The 21936-nt window shown below is 55.1% G+C and overlaps 2 protein-coding genes across 2 annotated transcripts; both read left to right on the plus strand.

Annotated features, from left to right (window-relative positions):
* The first annotated feature begins 8068 nt into the window (after positions 1-8068).
* LOC129399373 (calcium homeostasis modulator protein 2-like) lies at positions 8069-12057 on the plus strand. Its single transcript, XM_055119192.1, has 4 exons — positions 8069-8181; positions 8274-8589; positions 11648-11788; positions 11839-12057. The coding sequence occupies exons 1-4, from the start codon at positions 8069-8071 to the stop codon at positions 12055-12057; spliced, it is 789 nt and encodes a 262-aa protein (XP_054975167.1).
* A 3833-nt stretch (positions 12058-15890) lies between these two features.
* LOC129399374 (calcium homeostasis modulator protein 2-like) lies at positions 15891-19294 on the plus strand. Its single transcript, XM_055119193.1, has 2 exons — positions 15891-16421; positions 18848-19294. The coding sequence occupies exons 1-2, from the start codon at positions 15891-15893 to the stop codon at positions 19292-19294; spliced, it is 978 nt and encodes a 325-aa protein (XP_054975168.1).
* The last annotated feature ends 2642 nt before the right edge of the window (positions 19295-21936 follow it).

Raw genomic sequence — 21936 nt, forward strand, 5'->3', positions numbered from 1 at the left:
CGTGGGGGGAGCCTCTCAGGGTGTCTGGGCCTGGCACTGACCAGCTGAGATATTACAGTGCAATCTGCAGAGTCCCCTCTCTCTCATCTGCAATGAACTATTGTGAACTACTTTATGAAAATAAAATATATAAAAATTGTAAAATCAATCGATCAATCAATAAACAAATAGCACTTGCCGGAGAGGTAGTACAACGGGCTGGAGAGATAGTACAACGGGCAGGGAGGGTGGATTGGCCTCTCTCCCAGATAAAAGAGTTTGAGGGGACTCTGGGGCTGGTGCCCGCGTGACCCCTCGCTCCACCTCAGCCCTTCTTGGCTTGAAGGCTCCCGTGAGTGCAGACTCTGGGAGCAAAGTTCCCAAGTAGGGTTCCAGAGGCCTGGCCACCGGTGGGGGTCACTGACGAGGGACCAGGTCCTCTTCTGAGGGACCAGGTCCTCTTCCCAGGCCAGTGAGGGGTATCCCCAAATTTCTCCTACAAAACTGGGAGGAGTGGGACTGAGGACCGGCCCGATTCCGCTCTGGGTCAAGTCACACACCACAGGGCTGGGGCCGTGCTTACCGAGAGCTCCAGGACAGGCGCCCCGCATTGTGGAGGCCTCCCTCGATGCCTTCGCCTTCCTGCTTTGCTTCTGTGCCTGAGCTGGGTGGCTTCATAAAATCTTGCTCCAGTAAAGAGGAGGGTCATTTGATCAATGACGCGCATGTCAGCCCCAAGTTGGGAAATGGGCAGGGAAGAAGGTGGGGAGCAGGGTTGCGGGGGGGAGGGGATGCAGATTACACTGTAAGATCTCAGCAGGTCAGGGCCAGGCCCAGCCACCCTGAGAGACTCCCCCCACCATGCAGAGCTGCCCCGCTGGGGAGGGAGGGATCACCTCCCCTCCTCCTGCCCTGCCTGACTCATCTTCCCAGCAGGTCGCACCCCTGTTCCAGCTAACTCTGGTGTTGCTTTAGATCTCAGGTGGAGAAACCCAAGAGATAATACAGAAGGTGGGCATTTGTCTTTCACAGGGGCACCGAGGGGCCCAACCCCTGGCATCATATAGAGTCCCCTGATCCTCAGCAGTTGTCAGCCCTGAGCACAGAGCCAGGAGTAAGTCTTTAGCAGAACTAGGTGTGATCAGGTCTTATAACTAAGAAAAAAAAAAACCAAAATCTTTTTTTTTTTATAAATTTATTTATTTTTAATTAGAGAATCACCGTGAGGGTACAGTTACAGATTTATACACTTTTGTGCTTATACTTCCCTCATACAAAGTTTGGAACCCATCCCTTCACCAGTGCCCATTCTCCACCACCCGTAAACCCAGTGTCCCTCCCACCCTCCCCAATCCAATCTCCCCCCCACCCCACCCTGCCACTGTGGCAAGGCATTCCCTTCTGTTTTCTCTCTCTAATTAGCTGTTGTGGTTTGCAATAAAGGTGTTGAGTGGCCGCTGTGCTCAGTCTCTAGCCCTCATTCAGCCCGCAACTCCCTTCCCCCACATGGCCTTCGACTACAATGTAGTTGGTGATCGCTTCTCTGAGTTGACCTCTCCCCGGAACGTGAGGCCAGCCTCGAAGCCATGGAGTCAACCTCCTGGTACTTATTTCTACAGTTCTTGGGTGTTAGTCTCCCACTCTGTTATTCTATATACCATAGATGAGTGCAATCTTTCTATGTCTGTCTCTCTCTTTCTGACTCATTTCACTCAGCATGAAACTTTTCATGCCCATCCACTTGACTACAAAATTCTTGACCTCCTTTTTTCTAACAGCTGCATAGTATTCCATTGTATAGATGTACCAAAGTTTCCTCAACCAGTCATCCGTTCTGGGGCATTCGGGTTTTTTCCAGATTCTGGCTATTGTAAACAGTGCTGCGATGAACATACATGTGCAGATGTTGTTTCGATTGTACTTTTTTGCCTCTCTGGGATATATTCCCAGCAGTGGTATTGCTGGGTCAAATGGGAATTCAATATCTAATTTTTTGAGAGTCGTCCAAATTGTTTTCCAGAAGGGCTGAACCAGTCGGCATTCCCACCAGCAGTGAAGAAGGGTCCCTTTCTCCCCACATCCTCTCCAACAGCGGTTGCTTTTGTTCTTTTGGATGTGTGCTAGTCTCTGTGGTGTGAGGTGGTATCTCAAAGTTGTTTTGATCTGCATCTCTCTGATGATTAGTGATGCAGAGCACTTTTTCATGTGCCTTTTGGCCATTCGTATTTCTTCCTTGGTAAAGTTTCTGTTCATTTCTTCGCCCCATTTTTTGATGGGGTTGGATGTTTTCTTCTTGTAGAGTTCAACCAGTGCTTTATATACCATTGATATCAACCCCTTATCTGATGGGTATTGTGTAAATATCCTTTCCCATTCTGTGGATAGTCTTTGTATTCTGGTCACTGTATCTCTTGCGGTGCAGAAGCTTTTTAGTTTAATGTAGTCCCATTTGTTGATCTCTGTTTTTACTAGATTGCTTAGTTCTGTGTCACCTTTGAAGATACCTTTATCTTCAATATCGTGGAGGGTTTCGCCGACCTTGTCTTCAATGTACCTTATGGTTTGTGGTCTAATGTTGAGGTCTTTAATCCATTTTGATCTGACTTTTGTGCATGGTGTCAGGTCAAGGTCTAAACCCATTTTTTTGCATGTGGTTGTCCAGTTGTGCCAGCACCATTTGTTAAAGAGGCTTTCCTTGCTCCACTTCACATCTCTTGCTCCCTTATCAAAGATTAGATGGTCATACATTTGGGGTTGTGTGTAGGGATATTCCACCCTGTTCCATTGGTCTACGGCTCTGCCTTTGTTCCAGTACCATGCTGTTTTAATTGTTACTGCTTTGTAGTAAAGTTTGAGGTTGGGGATGGTGATGCCTCCCATCATCTTTTTCCCAAGAATTGTTTTAGCTATCCTTGGACGTTTGTTATTCCATATGAATTTTAGGATTGCTTGATCCATTTCTTTGAAGAATGTCATGGGTATACTTATAGGGATCGCATTGAATCTGTATAATGCTTTAGGGAGTATTGCCATTTTGACAACATTGATTCTCCCTATCCACGAGCAGGGTATATGTTTCCATTTCCTCATGTCCTCTTTGATTTCATGGAGTAGCGTTATGTAGTTTTCTTTGTAAAGGTCTTTTACTTCCTTGGTTAAGCTGATTCCGAGGTACCTGATTTTCTGGGGCACGATTGTGAATGGGATTGCTTTTTTCATGTCCCTTTCCTCTGCCTAATTGTTTGCATATATGAAGGCCATGGATTTTTGGGTATTGATTTTGTAGCCTGCAACTTTACTGTATAAGTCTATTGTTTCTAAGAGTTTCTTAGTAGAGGTTTTAGGCTTCTCTAGATATAGTATCATGTCGTCTGCAAATAGTGAGAGTTTGATTTCTTCCCTTCCTATCTGGATGCCCTTAATCTCTTTTTCTTGTCTAATAGCTATCGCAAGTACTTCCAGTACTATATTGAAGAGGAGTGGTGAGAGTGGGCATCCTTGTCTTGTGCCTGATCTCAGAGGAAAGGCCCTTAGTTTTTCCCCGTTGAGGATAATGCTTGCCGTAGTCTTGTGATAGATGGCTTCGACTATCTTGAGGAAAGTTCCTCCAAACCCCATTTTGGCGAGGGTAAAAAACCAAAATCTTTTTCTGTTCATTTGTTTTTTTCCCTTTTGCGTCATACCCACCAATGATCAGGGGTTATTCAGGGGTTAATTATGGCTCTGCATTCAGGAATCACTCCTGACAGTGCTCAGGGGAGCATATGTGACGCAGGGAATTGAACCTGGGTCAGCCGCGTGCAAGGCAAACGCCTTACCCAGTGTACAATTGCGCCAGCCTCCAAAAAGCAAAATCTTAGGTAGAGGAAAACCAACAACAACCGGTCCCTAAGGGTCTGGGAGACGTGTTTCTGGATGAACTGGGGGACACGTTCTGAAGGAGTCCTGGGGTTTGCCCACACGCAGCTGACTCCTTGCCTTTTTTTGACTCAGAGATCACCCCTGGCATATGTGATTCAGAGTTTTAAACCCAGGTCAGCCACATGCTAAGGTAAGAGCCCTGCCCACTGTCCTATCTCTCCAGCCAGTGCTTATTGATTGATTGATTGATTTTACAATTTTTATATATTTCATTTTCATAAAGTAGTTCACAATAATTCATTTCAGTTCAGGGAGGCAGGGGACTCTGCAGATTACACTGTAAGATCTCAGCAGGTCAGGGCCAGCCCAGACACCCTGAGAGGCTCCCCCCAGCCTGCAGAGCTGCCCAAGCTGGGGAGGGAGGGATCACCTCTCCCCCTCCTGTCCTGCCTGACTCATATTCCCAGCAGGTCGCACCCCTGTTCCAGCTAACTCTGATATGGCTTCAGACCTCAGGTGGAGGGACCCAGTAGATAATACAGCAGGTGGGCACTTGTCTTACACAGGGGCACCGAGAGGTCCAACCCCTGGCATAATATAGAGTACCCTGAGCCTCTGATGCCATGGTTGGACCCCATGGTGCCACTGTGCAAGACAAGTGCCCACCTGCTGTATTATCTCTGGGGTGCCTCCACCTGAGGTCTGAAGCAACCCCAGAGTTAGCTGGAACAGGGGTGCGACCTGCTGGGAAGATGAGTCAGGCAGGGCAGGAGCGGGAGAGGTGATCCCTCCCTCCCCAGCGGGGCAGCTCTGCACGGTGTGGGGAGCCTCTCAGGGTGGCTGGGCCTGGCCCTGACCTGCTGAGATCTTACAGTGCAATCTGCAACCCCTCTCATCTGCAGTGAACTATTGTGAACTACTTTATGCAAGTGAAATATATAAAAATTGTAAAATCAATCAATCAGTCAATAAGCACTGGCTGGAGAGATAGGACAGCGGGCAGGGCTCTTACCTTAGCATGTGGCTGACCATGGTTTGAAACTCTGAATCTCATATGCCAGGGGTTATCTCTGATTCAAAAAAAGGCAAGGAGTCAGCTGGGTATGGTCAAAAAAAACAAAAAACAACACCCTGCTCCAACTTCTTTCACTGACACCCTCAGAGCTCAGGGTCCCCACATGCTGAAGTTCCCATCCCAGCACTCCTGAGATCTGGGCTCTACTTTTGGCTTGGTTACTTTGAGGGGGCAAGAGGCTGCACCAGTGGTGCTCAGGGGTGACTCTGGGAGATGCTTGTGGAATCCTGCAGGGTGAGCAGCACTGAGGACCAGACCCCAGGACTCCTGCAGAACCTGCCCCCCACTTCATCCAGAAAACACGTCTCCCAGGCCCTTAGGTGCTGGTTTGTGTTGGTTTTCCATCCACCTAAGATTTTGCTTTTTGGAGGCTGGAGCAATTGCACAGTGGGTAAGGCGTTTGCCTTGCACTCGGCTGACCCGGGTTCAATTCCCAGCATCCCATATGGTCCCCTGAGCACTGCCAGGAGTGATTCCTGAAAGCAGAGCCAGGAATAACTTCTGAGTAACCCCTGATCATTGCTAGCTATGACGCAAAAAGTAAAAAACAAACAAAATGTTATGAAACTTGAGGACAACAATTCTGCTAAACTTACTCCTGGCTCTGTGCTCAGAGCTGACTTCTGCGGAGGCTCAGGGGACTCTCTCTGATGCCAGTTGTTGGGCCCCTCAGTGCCCCTGTGCAAGACAAGTGCCCACCTGCTGTATTTTCTCTTGGGTCCCTCTACCTGAGGTCTAAAGCAACACCAGAGTTAGCTGTAACAGGGGTGCGACCTGCTGGGAAGATGAGTCAGGCAGGGCAGGAGGGGGAGAGGTGATCCCTCCCTCCCCAGCCGGGGCAGCTCTGCACGGTGGGGGGAGCCTCTCAGGGTGGCTGCGCCTGGCACTGACCTGCTGAGATCTGCAGGGAGGAGAGTCTCGCCGGCTGCTTTAGGGGCTGAGGCAGAGGCACCAGTCAGGTGGGGCCCTGCTCACCCGGACAGGACGCCCACCTCCACCCAGGCTGTTCCCTCCAGCCCCCGCCGGCCTCCCAAGGAAGGTGGTGGGGGAGGGCGAGACCGCCACCTACCTCAGGACCCTGGCTGTGAGCAGCTTCCCTTCCGGAAGGTGTTGGTGATACAGTTCCGTGTGCGACGGGCTGTGCTGGGAGACGTGTGGGTGCTGGGCCAAACCCACCACGGACGGCCCCAGGCTGACAGCAGAGAGACCCGAGGCCATAAACACAGTAGTCCTGACCCAGCCCAGGGCCCCCACCTGCCCAGGGACCCCAACTGGGGCAAGGACCTGAGGAGCTTTCATTCTTGGGGCCCAGCAGGGTAATGAGGCCTTGGCAGGCTGGAAAGACTGAGGGAACACAACCAAGATGCGGCCTGCTGGGAAGATAAGTCAGGCAGGGCAGGAGGGGGAGAGGTGATCCCTCCCTCCCCAGCCAGGGCAGCTCTGCACGGTGGGGGGAGCCTCTCAGGGTGGCTATGCTTGGCCCTGACCTGCTGAGATCTTACAGTGTAATCTGCAGTGTCCCCCCCACAGCGCATCCCTGCTCCCCACCCTCTTCCCTGCCAGTTTCCCAACGTGGGGCTGACATGCGTGTCATTGACCAGCTGACCCTCCTCTTTTCTGGGGAAAACTTTCTGAAACCACCCAGCTTGGGCACAGAAGCAAAGCAGGAAGTCTGCGCTCACGGGAGCCTTAAAGCCAAGAAGGGCCGAGGAGGAGCGAGGGACCATGCGGGCACCAGCCCCAGAGTCCCCTCAAACAACTTTCTCTGGGAGAGAGACCAATCCATGCTCCCCCTGGGTGGGGGTCAGATCTCTCCCCTGCAGCGAGCGAGTTCAGCCCTGACCCATCGGGAAGTCTTGGTGGTAAGCAGACGGGGCACAGGTGTAGAGACGGGGCCGCGTGGGGCACCTCTGGGCGATGCCCCACCTGTCTGCTCTCCCCACCCCACAACCTGAGGACTTCGGCTTTAGCTCACAGAGGTGGAGAGACAGATGGGGAGACTGGCCACACCCGGGCCCCAGTATCAGCTGTGTGGGAGGTGCCAGGGGAGTGAACCCCAGAGAACCCTGTGTCTAGGGGCCCAGACTTCCTGTCGCTGGCAGGCTGGGGGGCCTGTGCCCAGGGTCTGGTGCTCAGGGCTGGCGAGTCGAGAAGAGAAATTGGGGGAGAGAAGGTTCCTTAGGGCCTACGGGTGAGCAAAGAATAAGGTCAGCAGAGACTGCGAGATGGAAAATTCACTTCACCTCATCAGCCAAGGCTCCTGAGATGCTGCTCAAGAGTCCTGCCAGGCACCTCCATGTTTGCAGATCACGGGAGGGTCTGAACCCAGGTCTTCACAGGGAAGAGGCCTGAGCTCTGCCTTGGGCCTCATCCCACACCCCAGGCTCCAGAACTCCCTGGGAGTATTTCCTGCTCTTCACAATGGGGAGCATGACCCCTTCTGCCCTCTCTGACAGTCACTCAGGAGCCCCGGCAGGAGAGAGATGCGGGGGCCATGGCCAGGCCTCTGCACTCCCTCCCTGGCCCTCCCGCCTCCCTGAGAGGACAGGGGCCCAGAGGAGATGCCCGAGTGGGCGGGGAGCCGGGAGCCCACCTGAGGCCCCCAGGAGGGCGATGGTGCCCGGGACTCTCCCCAGCGCCACTCCACAGCACAGGGTCACCTCCCCCCATCGGGGGCGCAGGTCCCCTCCCACATCAGGACACTGCCCCGACAGACCACTGCCCGGACCCAACCCACAGTCCGAAGGGAAGTGAGCATCCTGTCACTGCTGGCAGGCCACGGGGCCCTCCTCAGCCCCCAGGAAGAAGCTGGTGGAAGCCAGGAGGTCTGAGCATCTGAGGAGGACGGCCACATTTCTGTCCCTGAGAGGCCAACCTGGGGCCACTGCCCCTTCTCCACAAGTCTGGGGGCTGACAGCCCACTGAGGGTCCAGAGAATGAGGTTGATGGCTGAGAAGGATGCGGGCCACTATCACTGCCCCCTTGTCAGCCTGACCCCAGGGGCTGTCCCTGATGTCAGGTTCAGAGCAGCATTTTTCTCTCTCCTGCTGTCCTACAGGAGATGCCCAGCTGCCACTGGAGTGACCAGCCCGGCCCTGCTGCAAGGTGCCTGCCAGCCCGCACTTCCTCCTCGTGCAGCCCCTGCCCGACACCATGGCTAACCCCATCTCCGGCTTCCTGTCGCTCATTTTCAGGAGCAAGGATTTGGTGACATTAAATGGGCTGGTGGCTTTGGGCACCACGGGTGGCCAGGAGCTCTTCTACTTGTTGGCCTTCCAGTGCTCGTGCTCACCAGTTCCATACTGCTATTATGGGCTGACGGCCACCTGTGGCCCGCCTTGTTGCTCTTCTTCATCAGCATCATCCTCAACAACCAAAGCAGATTCGAGTGCCGGTGCTTCAGGACCAAGAAATGCCCATGTATCCTATATTCCATCGTGGGCCGCGCAGCCGTGGCCCCCCTCACCTGGTCTTTCATCTCCCTGCTGCGCGGGGACGCCTACGTCTGCGCATTCAGCGAGTTTGTGGACCCGTCCTCGCTCACGGCTGAGAACGAGAGCTTCCCTCTCTCCCACGCCACACAGATCCTGGCCAGGTTCCCTTTTGGGGAGAGCCCTGACAACCTGTCGGGCATCCGGGAGGAGGTGAGCCGCAGGCTCAAGTTTGAGTCTCAGGTAAGGCTGTGCTGAGGGATGCTCATCCCTTCCCTGGGAGGTGGCGGGCAGCTCAGTGCCCATCCAGATACTGGGTTCCCGTAGTCAGTGGCAACCATTAAGCAAGATTCTTAGTGTGATAAGAATGATTTTCTCGGGCTAGATCAATAGCACAGCGGGTAGGGCATTTGCCTTGCACACGGCCAACCTGTGTTGGAATCCCAGCATCCCATATGGTTCCCCAAGCCCTGCCAGGAATAATTCCTGACTGCATGATCCAGGAGTAACCCCTGTGCATGGCCGGATATGACCCAAAAAAAAAAATAAACAGAACAAAGACTGGAGAGATAGCACAGGGGGTAGGGCGTTTGCCTTGCACGCGGCCAACCCGGTTTGATTCCCAGCATTCCGTATGGTCCCCTGAGCACCACCAAGTTAATTCCTGAGTGCAGAGCCAAGAGTGACCCCTGTGTATCGCCAGGTGTGACGCCAAAAAGAAAAAAAAAGAATCATTTCCCATTTCAAATAAGAGAGTTTTGTTCATTTTTGCAGTGCTGGGGGTGGAACCCAGACTCACACATGCAAGGACAGTGCTCTATTGCCAAAGTCTTTTCCCAGCCCCTCCAGATAAGAATTTTGATGTATTGGGTCTTTGTGAAACCCAGCAGACCCCATGAATGCTTTAAGCTTAACTCCAATCATTTAAGTTCGGGAAGGGGGAGAGAGGAAGAGGGAGGGAAACAGCCAGGGCTTCAAAGGGAACAGGAGCAGAGGGGAGAGAGCGGGCGATGCCCCAAGGTAAAAGTGGATTTACACACTCAGGCTGGGATGCGGCAAAGCTCCCCAAACTGCCCTGGCTTGAGGTTTTCCATCAGATCAGAGTCTGTAGTGGGGGCCAGAGTGATAGTACAGCGGTGAGGGTGCTGGCCTTGCACACAGCTGACTTGAATTGGGCATCCCATATGGTCCCCAGTGTTGCGTGAACGTTCTGCAATCGGAGGCGCTGAGATAGGAACGCGGAAGAAATGCACTGATTGGAGGACTAAGGCTCGCTCTGGCTCTTAGCAAAGGCAGATGGCCTCGTGGACCTCCTTTTATTGATCATGGTACCTCTAAAGGGCGCAATATAGTGATGTCACCAAAGGCATCAAAAAATGGTACAGGGAGAACATTGAGACAATGGAACATATTGTTTCCTTGTATGGGTAGGCCTCTAGCCTCGGAAAAGAATACAGAACTGAGAAGGGAAAGATACAAAACCGAAACTGAAACCTTCTTCAGGCACCTTGATTTACATCCCAAAGACAAACCTGGGCCTGCACCTGAAATCTACAATTTACAATATCAAAGGTCAGGCCTGGCTAACGCCATCTGCATGTCAAAGACCAGCCAGGCTTCTGTGAGAGAAATAAAAACTGCTCTTTTCAGTATTCTGAAATTATTTTTCTGAAGGTTGCTTGAAAGGGGGAAAATGTTCAGCTTCATCCAAACCAGACAGGACACACGAGAAATCTCGCCCATTTTCATGGGTCCCTATGTTACTGTCCGTAGTACGGTACAGTATACATGGGCTCGCCCTGATGACTCAGTCCAGCCCCAACACCCCAGAGCACCGCGGGTGTGACTCAAAAAGCAAAAGAGAAAACAGAACAAATTAGTCTGTGGTTAGGGTCTTGTCAAGGGCAGAGGTTGGGGGAGTCTTCTTGCAGCTCATCACAGCCCTAGTTCCTGCTGGCACCTCTCTCCTGGGCCACCACCTGTGCCAGCCTGGTCTCACGGGGCCTGTGTCTGCACCACAAAGGGGCCCTTTCCAGGGCCCTGGGCTCTGGTAGGGCCGGTGATGCTGCAGGTTTGGAGCAGCTCTCCAGCCTCTCATGCCCGCCCACAGTCTCCCCTGCACCCGGGCCCCAGTCGGGCAGTGAGAAGTGAGGCATCTGACCCCACCTGCCCACACAGACAGTTCTGTCTGTGGCAGAAACTAATGCTTTAGATCCCATCTTGGTCCTATTGCCTCTGAGAAATTCGTCTCCTGCTCCCTCCTACCTTCACCTTGGCTTTGCTCCAAGGCAGCAGAGGGATAAATAAATAAATGAATGAAGGGCAGAGTAAAGGAAGATGACTGGTGGAGCCTGAAGGGTCAGAGAAGAGGCTGGGGAGGGACAAGAAGGCACTGACCTAGTCTCGGGCCATGGGAAACACCAGTTGGGGCTGGGGATAGTACAGGGGCCAGGGTGCAAGCCTGGTGTGCACCCAGCCCAATCTCGATCAATCTGGCACCACACGGTCCCTGAGAACAGCCAGCGACAGACCTGGAGGCTCCCAAGCATCACTGGGTGCGTCCCAGGCGTCACTGGGGAAACTTGGTCATGCCCTGCCCTGCCTGGTTTGAGCAGCACCACATCCCTCAGGCTTTAAGGCTAAATTGTGAGCCAGGTTCGCTGAAGTATCACCAGTGACCCGGGTTCAACACACACACAGATACACACTCACACACACACAAACACACACACACACACACACTCTCACACACACACACACACACACACACACACACACACACACGAAGCTACAGTAGAGGGGAGCGTGAGCAGCCCAAGAGATGGGTGTGGAGACACAGGAATGGGATTCCATTGCTCAGAGCTGTACAGGGCCAAATGGAGGGACACCCACCCCAGGAGTCTTTGAGATAAGCATGAGGCAATTTTCCTATAAGATAGTGAGGGTGAGGAGGAAGCAGGCATGTAGGGGCTCCCAGAGGGTCTCTGAAGGCTTCCCCGAGGTGGCATGGGACTGAGCCTCTCTGTCTGACCCAGACTTGGAGGCTGAGATGTGGAAGAGGCCCTGGGGTGGGGGGAGAGGAAGGCAGCAGGGGTCTGCAAAGTCTAAGCACAGAGCAGGTGCCAGAGTGAGGGCAGAGGGACCGAATCCCGCTGGGAATGCTGGTTTCTCCTTCAGGGGCAGAATTTGCAGCTGGGCGATGCAGAGCCGGCTGGCTGGGGGGTGCTGAGGGCCAGCTCCACCCTGGCCGCTCCGGACCCCCTCAGCTGCCCCTTTCCTTGACCGGCCCTCTGTGTCTCAGCTATTATGTTGGCTGCTCATCTGCATAGTGGCCATGGTGGTGTTCCTGAGCAAGTGCCTCAAGGCCTGCTGCTTGAAGCTCGGCTACCAACAGGAGGCCTACAGGGCCCGCTACCTCGCCAAGGAGGAACAGCTCTGCGACGCACGGCCGAGGTGCACTCGCTCACGCTGGCGGCCAACAACGTGAAGCAGTTCTTCGGCTACGTGGCGCTCAGCCAGAGGGACCAGGCACTAATGGCCAAGTTCCCAAAGCAAGGTACACAGCGTTGTCTACAGTGGGACAAAATCACTGGCAGCTCCGAGTACCAGGAGATGCTGGGCATCCCCCTCTACAGCCGCCTGCACAAGTGGGCCTTCTGTCAGCCTGACATCGACAAGGAGTTCAATATGACCCTACTTCCCGACACGTAGCCTCATCTTGCTGCCAGCCCACCCCCCGACCCTTGCAGCACCAACCTTTCTCCCAAACCACTGGCTCTGGAGGAATAATGAGGTTCAGCGGTATGGGGTGTGGAGGAAAGGGCAGCGCACCTGGCCGCCCCTGAAGGACAGGCCTGTGGACCTGAAGAAACGCCCTCAGTATGGTGCAATGGCTCGCCAGGCTGAGCTCAGCTCACCGGCAGGAGCCCTGGATGCAACCCCAGCCCCGAGTTTTCCTGAGCATCACCCGGGAGTGGCTCCTGAGCACAGCCCCAATCAGAACCCTGGCAGCTGAAAACCACAGAAACCAAGTGGCGCCATGCTCAGCGCCCCTCTCCACACACTCGGAAGAGCCTAACCCTTGTGGGAACTGGCAGGGAAACCCAGGTATGCGGGAACCCGTGACAAAGATCTCTAAGTGTGCTTGAATCAGAAATGGGACTCCTCCCCCCAGCTCCTCGGTTTTCCAGTAGCTTGGCAGTGACACCCGCAAACTGCAACCCGCCCCCACCCGCGCCATGAGCCATGTAATCTCATCAATGCCCAAGACCCAGAGACTACAGACTAAAGCTCCTGGAAGAGAGTATCACTGAACTTCCTAATGCGGTCGCACGACCTCTTATACTCTAATCCACTTATATACCAAAGTAGCACACATATGCTTGGTTATAACATACTTGCTTGTGTTCTTTTATATTCGAGCTTAAATGGCTCCAGAATGAAATACAACGGCCTTCATACACTTTCCTATTGTGGTGGGAAGGTGCTCGATAGTGGAATTGGTCTTTCAATATGATCTGCAATGAACTATTGTAAAGTACTTTATGAAAATATAATATAAAAAATTGTAAAATAAATAAATAAGCACTGGCAGAAGAAATACTACAACAGGTAGGGCTCATGCCTTGCAAGTGACTTACCTGGGGCACTCTGATCCAGGCACCACATTCCCCAGGGATGATCCTTGAGAAAAAATAAAAAAGGTAAGGAGTCAGCTGTGTGGGGGCAAAAAAACAAAAAACAACACCTTGCTCCAAATCCACCCACTGATGCCCTGCTGGCCCAGGGTTCCCACATGCTGAAGTTCCCACCCAACACTCCTGAGATTTGGGCTCTACTTCTGGTTTCATCAGTTTGGGGGGGGGAGAGGCTGCACCAGTGACACTCAGGGTTTGCATGCAGCTTGGTGCTGAGGGGTGGCTCCGGGAGATGCCGTAGGACCAGGCAGAGCGAATAGCGCTTAGGACCGGACCCCAGGACTCCTGTAGAACCTGCCCCCCAGTTCATCCAGAAAACACATCTCGAGACCCTTAGGTGCTGGTTTTTGTTTGTTTTCCCTCCACCTAAGATTTTGCTTTTTGGAGGCTGGAGCAATTGCACAGTGTTTAGGGCATTTGCCTTGCACACGGCTGACCCGGTTCAATTCCCAGCATCACATATGATCCCCTGAGCACTGTCAGGAGTGATTCCTGAACACAGAGCCAGGAGTAACCTCTGATCATTGCCGGGTATGATCCAAAAAGTGAAAAACAAAAAACTTTTGCTATTTTTTTTCTTAGTTATGAGACCTGAGGACACCTAGTTCTGCGAAAGACTTACTCCTGGGTCTGTGCTCAGGGCTGACTTCTGCTGAGGCTCAGGGGGCTCTACATGATGCCAGGGGTTGGACCCCTCAGTGCCCCTGTGCAATACAAGTGCCCACCTGCTGTATTATCTATTGGGTCCCTCCACCTGAGATCTGAAGCCATTTCAGAGTTAGCTGGAACAGGGGTGCGACCTGCTGGGAAGATGAGTCAGGCAGGACAGGAGGGGGAGAGGTGATCCCTCCCTCCCCAGCCGGGGCAGCTCTGCACGGTGGGGGGAGCCTCTCAGGGTGGCTGGGCCTGGCCCTGACCTGCTGAGATCTTACAGTGTAATCTGCAGAGTTCGCCCCCCCCCCACCCCTGCTCCCCACCCTCTCTCCTGCCAATTACCCAACTTGGGGCTGACATGCGCGTCATTGATCAGCTGACCTTCCTCTTTTCTGGGGAAAAACTTTCTGAAGCCACCCAGCTCGGGCACAGAAGCAAAGCAGGAAGGCGAAGGGCGTCGCGGGAGGCCTCCACACCCCGGGCCGCCTGTCCTGGAGCTCTGGGTAAGCAAGGCGCCTGCCCTGCGGTGTGACTTGACCCAGAGCGGAGTCGGGCCGGTCTTCACTCCCACCCCTCCCGGTTTTGTTGGAGAAATCTGGGGATACCCTCACTGGTGTGGGCTGTGCTCTCAGAAGAGGACCTGGTCCCTCCGCAGTGACCCCCACCAATGGCCAGGCCTCTGGAACCCTACTTGGGAACTTTGCACCCAGAGTCTGCACTCACGGGAGCCTTCAAGCCAAGAAGTGCCGAGGTGGAGCGAGGCGCCATGCGGGCACCAGCCCAGCATCCCCTCAACTCCTTTCTCTGGGAGAGAGACCAATCCACGCTCCCCCTGGGTGGGGGTCAGATCTCTCCCCTGCAGCAAGCGAGTTCAGCCCTGACCCATCGGGAAGTCTTGGCAGTAAGCAGACGGAGCACAGGTGTAGAGACGGGACCGCGTGGGGCACCTCTGGGCGATGCCCCACCTGTCTGCTCTCCCCACCCCACAACCTGAGGACTTCGGCTTTAGCTCACAGAGGTGGAGAGACAGATGGGGAGAGAGGCCACACCCAGGCCCCGTCTCAGCCGTGTGGGCAGTGCCAGGGGAGTGAACCCCAGAGAACCCTGTGTCCAGGGGCCCAGACTTCCTGTCACTGGCAGGCTGGGGGGCCTGGACCAGGGTCTGGTGCTCAGGACTGCCAAGTTGGGAAGAGAAATCGGGGAGAGAAGGTTCCTTAGGGCCTACGGGTGAGCAAAGAATAAGGTCAGCAGAGACTGGCGAGATGGAAAATTCACTTCACCCCACCACCCAAGGCTCCTGAGATGCTGCTCAAGAGTCATGCCGGGCACCTCCATATTTGCAGTGCAGGGGAGAGTGCTGAACCCAGTCTTCAAAGGGACGAGGCCTGAGCTCTGCCTTGGGTCTCATTCCCCACCCCAGGCTCTAGAACTTCCTGGGAGTATTTCCTGCTCTTCACAAAGATGAGCATGACCCCTTCAGCCCTCTCTGACAGTCACTCTGGAGTCCCGGCAGGAGAGAGAAGCCAGGGCCATGGCCAGGCCTCTGCACTCCCTCCCTGGCCCTCCCGCCTCCCTGAGAGGACAGGGGCCCAGAGGAGATGCCCGAGTGGGCAGGGAGCCGGGAGCCCACCTGAGGCCCCCAGGAGGGCAAATGTGCCCGGGACTCTCCCCAGCGCCACTCCACAGCACAGGGTCACCTCCCCCCATCGGGGGCGCAGGTCCCCTCCCACATCAGGACACTGGCCCAACAGACCCGTGCACGGACCCAACCCGCAGTCCGAAGGGAAGTGAGCGTCCTGTCGCTGCTGGCAGGCCACGGGGCCCTCCTCAGCACCCAGGAAGAAGCTGGTGGAAGCCAGGAGGTCTGAGCATCCGAGGAGGAGGGCTCACAGCTCTGCCCCTGAGAGGCCACCCTGGGCCATTGCCCCTTCTCCGAGAGTCTGGGGGCTGACAGCCCACTGAGGGGTCCTGAGGATGAGGAATGATGGCTGAGTAGGATGTGGGCCACCATCACTGCTCCCTTGTCAGTCTGACCCCAGGGGCTGCCCCTGGGGGTTGGATTCAGACCAGCATTCTTCTGTCTCCTACTGTCCTACAGGAGGTGCCCAGCTTCCACCAGAGTGACCAGCCCGGCCCTGCTGCAAGGTACCTGCCAGCCCGCACTTTCTCCTCGTGCAGCCCCTGCCCGACACCATGGCTAACCACATCGTTAACTTCCTGTCGCGCATTTTCAGGAGCAAGGATTTCGTGACATTAAATGGGCTGGTGGCTCTGGGCACCACGGGGGGCCAGGAACTCTTCTCCTTGTTGGCCTTCCAGTGCCCGTGCTCACCAGTTCAGAACTTCTGGTATGGGCTGATGGCCACCTGGGCGCCCGTCTTTTTGCTCTTCTTCATCAGCATCATCCTCAACAACCAAACCAGGAACCTGGTGGACGGGTGCCGGTGCTTCAGGATCAAGCAATGCCCAGGCATCCTATATTCTATCGTGGGCCATGCAGCCGTGGCCCCCCTCACCTGGTCGGTCATCTCCCTGCTGCGCGGGGACGCCTACGTCTGCGCATTCAGCGAGTTTGTGGACCCGTCCTCGCTCACGGCTGAGAACGAGAGCTTCCCTCTCTCCCACGCCACACAGATCCTGGCCAGGTTCCCTTGCGGGGAGAGCCCTGACAACCTGTCGGGCATCCGGGAGGAGGTGAGCCGCAGGCTCAAGTTTGAGTCTCAGGTAAGGCTGTGCTGAGGGACACTCATCCTTTCCCTGGGAGGTGGCGGGGTGCTCAGTGCCCATCCAGATCCTGGGTTCCCGTAATCAGTGGCAACCATTAAGCAAGATTCTTAGTGTGATAAGAATCATTTTCTTGGGGCTGGACCAATAGCACATCAGGTAGGGCATTAGCATTGCATACGGCATGCAAGTTCGAATCCCAGCATCCCATATGGTTCCCCAAGCCCTGCCAGGAATAATTCCTGAGTGCATGAGCCAGGAGTAACCCCTGTGCATCACCGGATGACCCCCCCCCCAAAAAAAAATAAAGAATCTGGGCTGGAGAGATAGGACAGTGGGTAGGTGTTTGCCTTGCAAACGGCCAACCCGGGTTCGATTACCAGCATCCCATATGGTCCCCTGAGCACCACCAGTGTAATTCCTGAGTGCAGAGCCAAGAGTGATCCCTGTGTATCACCAGGTGTGACGCCAAAAAGCAAAAAAAAAGAAAAAAGAATTATTTTCCCATTTCAAATAAGAGAGTTTTGTTCATTTTTGCAGTGCTGGGGGTGGAACCCGGACTCACACTGCAAGGAAAGTGCTCTATTGCCAAAGTCTTTTCCCAGCCCCTCCAGATAAGAATTTTGATGTATTGAGCTTTGGTGAAACCCAGCAGACCCCAAGAATGCTTAAAACTTAACTCCAATCGTTTTAGTTAGGGAAGGGGGAGAGAGGAAGAGGGAGGGAAACAGCCAGGGGTTCAAAGGGAACAGGAGCAGAGGGGAGAGAGCTGCGATGCCCCAAGGTAAAAGCAGATTTACACACTCAGGCTGGGATGAGGCAGCCCAGTCAGGGAGGCTCCCCGGTGGCTCACAAAGTGCCCCAAACTGCCCCGGCTTGAGGTTTTCCATGCAGATAAGAGTCTGTAGTGGGGGCCAGAGTGGTAGTACAGCGGTGAGGGTGCTGGCCTTGCACACGGCAGACCTGAATTGGGCATCCCCTATGGTCCCCAGAGCACCGCGGGTGTGACCCAAAAAGCAAAAGAGAAAACAGAACAAATTAGTCTGTGGTTAGGGTCTTGTCAAGGGCAGAGGTTGGGGGAGTCTTCTTGCAGCTCATCACAGCCCTAGTTCCTGCTGGCACCTCTCTCCTGGGCCACCACCTGTGCCAGCCGGGTCTCACGGGGCCTGTGTCTGCACCACAAAGGGTTCCTTTCCCGGGCCCTGGGCTCCGGTAGGGCTGGTGATGCTGCAGCTTTGGAGCAGCTCTCCAGCCTCTCATACCCGCCCACAGTCTCCCCTGCACGCGGGCCCCAGTCGGGCAGTGAGAAGTGAGGCATCTGACCCCACCTGCCGACACGGACAGTTCTGTCTGTGGCAGAAACCGCTGCTTTAGATCCCATCTTGGTCCTATTGCCTCTGAGAAATTCGTCTCCTGCTCCCTCCTACCTTCACCTTGGCTTTGCTCAGAGGCAGCAGAGGGATAAATAAATGAATGAATGAAGGGAGAGTAAAGGAAGGTGCCTGGTGGAGCCTGAAGGGATAGAGAGGAGGCCGGGGAGCAGCAAGGAGGCACTGACCTAGTCTCGGGACATGGCAAAAGCCAGTTGTGGCTGGGGACAGTACAGGGGCCAGGGTGCAAGCCTGGTGTGCACCCAGCCCGATCTGGTTCAATCTGGCACCACACGGTCCCTGAGCACAGCCAGGGACAGCCCTGGAGGCTCCCCAAGCATCACTGGGTGTGACCCAGGCGTCACTGGGGAAACTTGGTCATCCCCTGCCCTGCAGGGTTCGGGCAGCACCACATCCCTCAGGCCCTAAGGCTAAACTGTGAGCCAGGTTAGCTGAAGTATCACAGTGACCCGTGTTCAACACACACACACACACACACACACACACACACACAAACACACACACACACACACACACGAAGGTACAGTAGAGGGGAGTGTGGGCATCCCAGGAGATGGGTGTGGAGACACAGGAATGGGATTCTGTTGCTCAGAGCTGTACAGGGCCAAATGGAGGGACACCCACCCCAGGGAGCCTTTGAGACAAGCATGAGGTAATTTTCCTATAAGATAGTGAGGGTGAGGAGGAAGCAGGCATGTAGGGGCTCCCAGAGGGTCTCTGAAGGCTTCCCCGAGGTGGCATGGGACTGAGCCTCTCTGTCTGACCCAGACTTGGAGGCTGAGATGTGGAAGGAGGCCCTGGGGTGGGGGGGAGAGGAAGGCAGCAGGGCTCTGCAAAGTCTAAGCACAGAGCAGGTGCCAGAGTGAGGGCAGAGGGATGGAATCCCGCTGGGAATGCTGGTTTCTCCTTCAGGGGCAGAATTTGCAGCGGGCGATGCAGAGCCGGCTGGCTGGGGGGTGCTGAGGGCCAGCTCCACCCCGGCCACTCCGGACCCCCTCAGCTGCCCCTTTCCCTGACCGGCCCTCTGTGTCTCAGCTATTAGGGTGGCTGCTCATCTGCACAGTGGCCGTGGTGGTGTTCCTGATCAAGTGTCTCAAGGCCTGCTGCTCGAAGCTCAGCTACCACCAAGAGGACTACAGGGCCCGCTACCTCGCCAACGAAAAGCAGCTCTTCCGACTCACGGCCGAGGCGCACTCGCTCGCGCTGGCGGCCAACAACGTGAAGCAGTTCTTCGGCTTCGTGGCGCTCAGCAGGAGGGACCAGGCACTGATGGACAAGTTCCCAAAGCAAGGTACAGAGCGGAGTTTACCGTGGGACAAAATCAATGACAGCTCCAAGTATCAGGAGAAGCCTGAAATCCCCCCCTACAGCCGCCTGCATAAGTGGGCCATCGAGCAGTCTGGCATCGACGAGGAATTCAATATGAGCCTACTTCCCCACCCTCAGCCCCATCTTGCTGCCAGCCGAAATCCCGACCCTTGAAGCACCACCCTTTCTCCCAAACCATCGGCTCTGGGGGAAGAATGAGGTTCAGCGGTGTGGGGTGTGGAGGACAGGGCAGCGGACCTGGTGGCCCCTGAAGGAAAGGCCTGTGGGCCTGATGGAAAACCCGCAGTATGGGGCAATGGCTCGCCAGGCTGAGCTCAGGCTTCGCAGGCAGGAGCCCTGGATGCAACCCCAGCCCCAGGTTTGCCCAAAGATTACCTGGGAGTGACTCCCGAGCACAGCCCCAAGCAGAACCCCGGCAGCCAAAAACCTCCAGAACCCAACTGCCGCCATGCTCAAGGTCGCTCTCCTCACAGTCAGACAAGCCTAATCCTAGTGGGAACTGGCAGGAAAACCCAGGTATGCGGGAACCCGTGACGAAGATCTCTAAGCGTGCTCCAATCGGAAATGGGACTCCTCCCCCAGCTCCTCAGTCTTCCAGTAGCTTGGCAGTGACACCCACAAACTGAACCCCCCCGCCCCCCCATGCGCCATGTAATCTCATCAATGGCCAAGACCCAGAGACTACAGACTAAAGCTCCTGGAAGAGAGAGTCGCCGAATTTTCTAATTTGGCCGCAAGAACTCTTATACTCTAACTCACTTATGAACCAAAAGTAGCACACATTTGTTTGGTTTTAACATACTTGCTTGTATTCTTTTATGTTCGAACTTAAATGGCTCAAGAATGAAATACAACAGCCTTCATACACTTTCCTCTTGTGGTGGGAAGGTACTCGGTGGTGGGATTGGTCTTTGAATATTATCTGCAATAAACTATTGTGAACTACCTTATGAAAATAAAATATCTAAAAATTGTAAAATAAATAAATAAGTAGCAAACACTGGCTGGATAGATAATACAGCAGGCAGGGCTCTTACCTTAGCATGTGTCTGACCGGGGTTTTACACCCTGGACGACATATGCCACGGGTGATCCCTGAGCCAAAAAAAGGCAAGGAGTCAGCTGGGTGTGGGCAAAAAACCAAAAGATAACACCCTGCTCCAACTTCTTTCACTGACGCCCTCAGAGCTCAGGGTCCCACATGCTGAAGTTCCCCTCCCAGCACTCCTGAGATCTGGGCTCTACTTTTCCTTTGGTTACTTTGAGGGGGGAAGAGGCTGCACCAGTGGTGCTCAGGGTTTACTTCTGGCTTGGTGCTCAGGGGAGGCTCCGGGAGATGCTTGTGGAATCCTGCAGGGTGAGCAGCTCTGAGGACCGGACGCCAGGACTCCTGCAGAACCTGTGCTCCATTTCTTCCAGCCATCACACAGCTCCCAGGCCCCGGGGTGCTGCTTTTTGTTTGTTTTCCCTCCACCCTCGATTTTTTTTTGTTTTGTTTTTCATCTTTGGGCTTTACTGAGCATGGCCCAGGGCTTACCCTGGCTCTGTGTTCAGGGACGACTCCTGGCAGGCTCAGGGGATCATCTGTGGTGCCAGGGATTGAACCCTGGGTCGGTCCCATGCAAGACAAGTGTCCTACCCAATGTACAGCCCCCTCCACCGAGGTCTGAAGCAACACCCGGGGGTGGCGCTGCCCAGGAAGATGAGCCAGCCAGGGCGGGCGGGAGGGGAGAGGGGATCCTGCCTTCTCCCTCCCTCCCCAGCTGGGGCAGCTCTGTGAGGTGGGGGTCAAGCCTTGGGAAGGTGACCTGAGAGTCAGCCATGCAGGCAGCAGAGTGCCCAATCCCTCCCTCCTGCCCCCTGCTCCCAGCTCCTCCTGCCCCCTGCCCTGCAGCTTCCCACTGCGGGGCTGACATCCTCTTTCGGGACTGAAACTTTCTGAAGTCATCAGGCTCCAGCACAGAAGCAAAGCAGGAAGGCGGAGGGCAGCACCTGCAGCCCTCACCCCAGCGAGCCTCTTGTACCTGAGCCCAGAGAGGACAAAGCCGCTCACCTGAGCCCCCCAGCTGCTCTGGGTAAGCAAGGCTCCAGCCCTGGGTGTGAGTTTTCCCCGGGCAGAGTGGGGCTGGTCCCCACACCCGTCTCCCAGTCTCCCATCCCTCCTGTAGTTGTTGGCAGAGTCTGGGGTGCCCCTCCCTGGCCCGGCTGCAGTCTCAGAAGGCGGCCTGGTCACCCCCATCATGGCCAGGACTCTGGAGCCCTATTTGGGCACTTTGTACCCAGAGTCTGCGCTCACGGGAATCTTAAAGCCAAGAAGGGCAGAGGCAGAGAGAGGGCTGGTGCCTGTTCCCGTGTCCCCACAAACTCCCTTCCTGGGGAGCAGGAACGAGCCAGGATCCCTCCAGGTGGGGGTCAGATCTCTCCCCTCCCCTCTCCTCTCCTCTCCCCCGCTCGCCCGGACCCCTAGGTCCTGGCACCCAGCAACCTTGACCTGGAAGTCTTGACAGCTAGCAAAAGGGGCACATGTAGAGGGGGGGGGGGCCCTGGGGTGATACTGGGCAGATGCACCACCTGTCTGCTGCCCGCAACCCTCACACCAACCCAGCCCCTGCCTGAGGACTGTGGCTTTAACTCACAGAGATGGAGAGAATGATGGGGAGACAGGACACACCCTGGGCCTGGCTCAGCTGTGTGGGAAGTGACCCTCACAGAACCCTGTGTCCTGGGGCCCAGACTTCCTGTCGCTGGCATCTAGGGGGCCTAGCTCCAGGGTCTGGTGGTCAGGGCTGCCGAGT

The sequence above is a fragment of the Sorex araneus genome, chromosome 11 (genome assembly GCF_027595985.1).
Source record: "Sorex araneus isolate mSorAra2 chromosome 11, mSorAra2.pri, whole genome shotgun sequence".
Taxonomy (NCBI): Eukaryota; Metazoa; Chordata; class Mammalia; order Eulipotyphla; family Soricidae; genus Sorex; species Sorex araneus.

Coding starts and splice junctions, on each gene's coding strand:
- LOC129399373 (XM_055119192.1), top strand. CDS start 8,069: ATGGCTAACCCCATCTCCGGCTTCCTGTCGCTCATTTTCAGGAGCAAG. Junction 8,182..8,273: donor GGCCAGGAGCTCTTCTACTT/GTTGGCCTTCCA, acceptor CTTCTTCATCAG/CATCATCCTCAACAACCAAA. Junction 8,590..11,647: donor GGCTCAAGTTTGAGTCTCAG/GTAAGGCTGTGC, acceptor TCTGTGTCTCAG/CTATTATGTTGGCTGCTCAT.
- LOC129399374 (XM_055119193.1), top strand. CDS start 15,891: ATGGCTAACCACATCGTTAACTTCCTGTCGCGCATTTTCAGGAGCAAG. Junction 16,422..18,847: donor GGCTCAAGTTTGAGTCTCAG/GTAAGGCTGTGC, acceptor TCTGTGTCTCAG/CTATTAGGGTGGCTGCTCAT.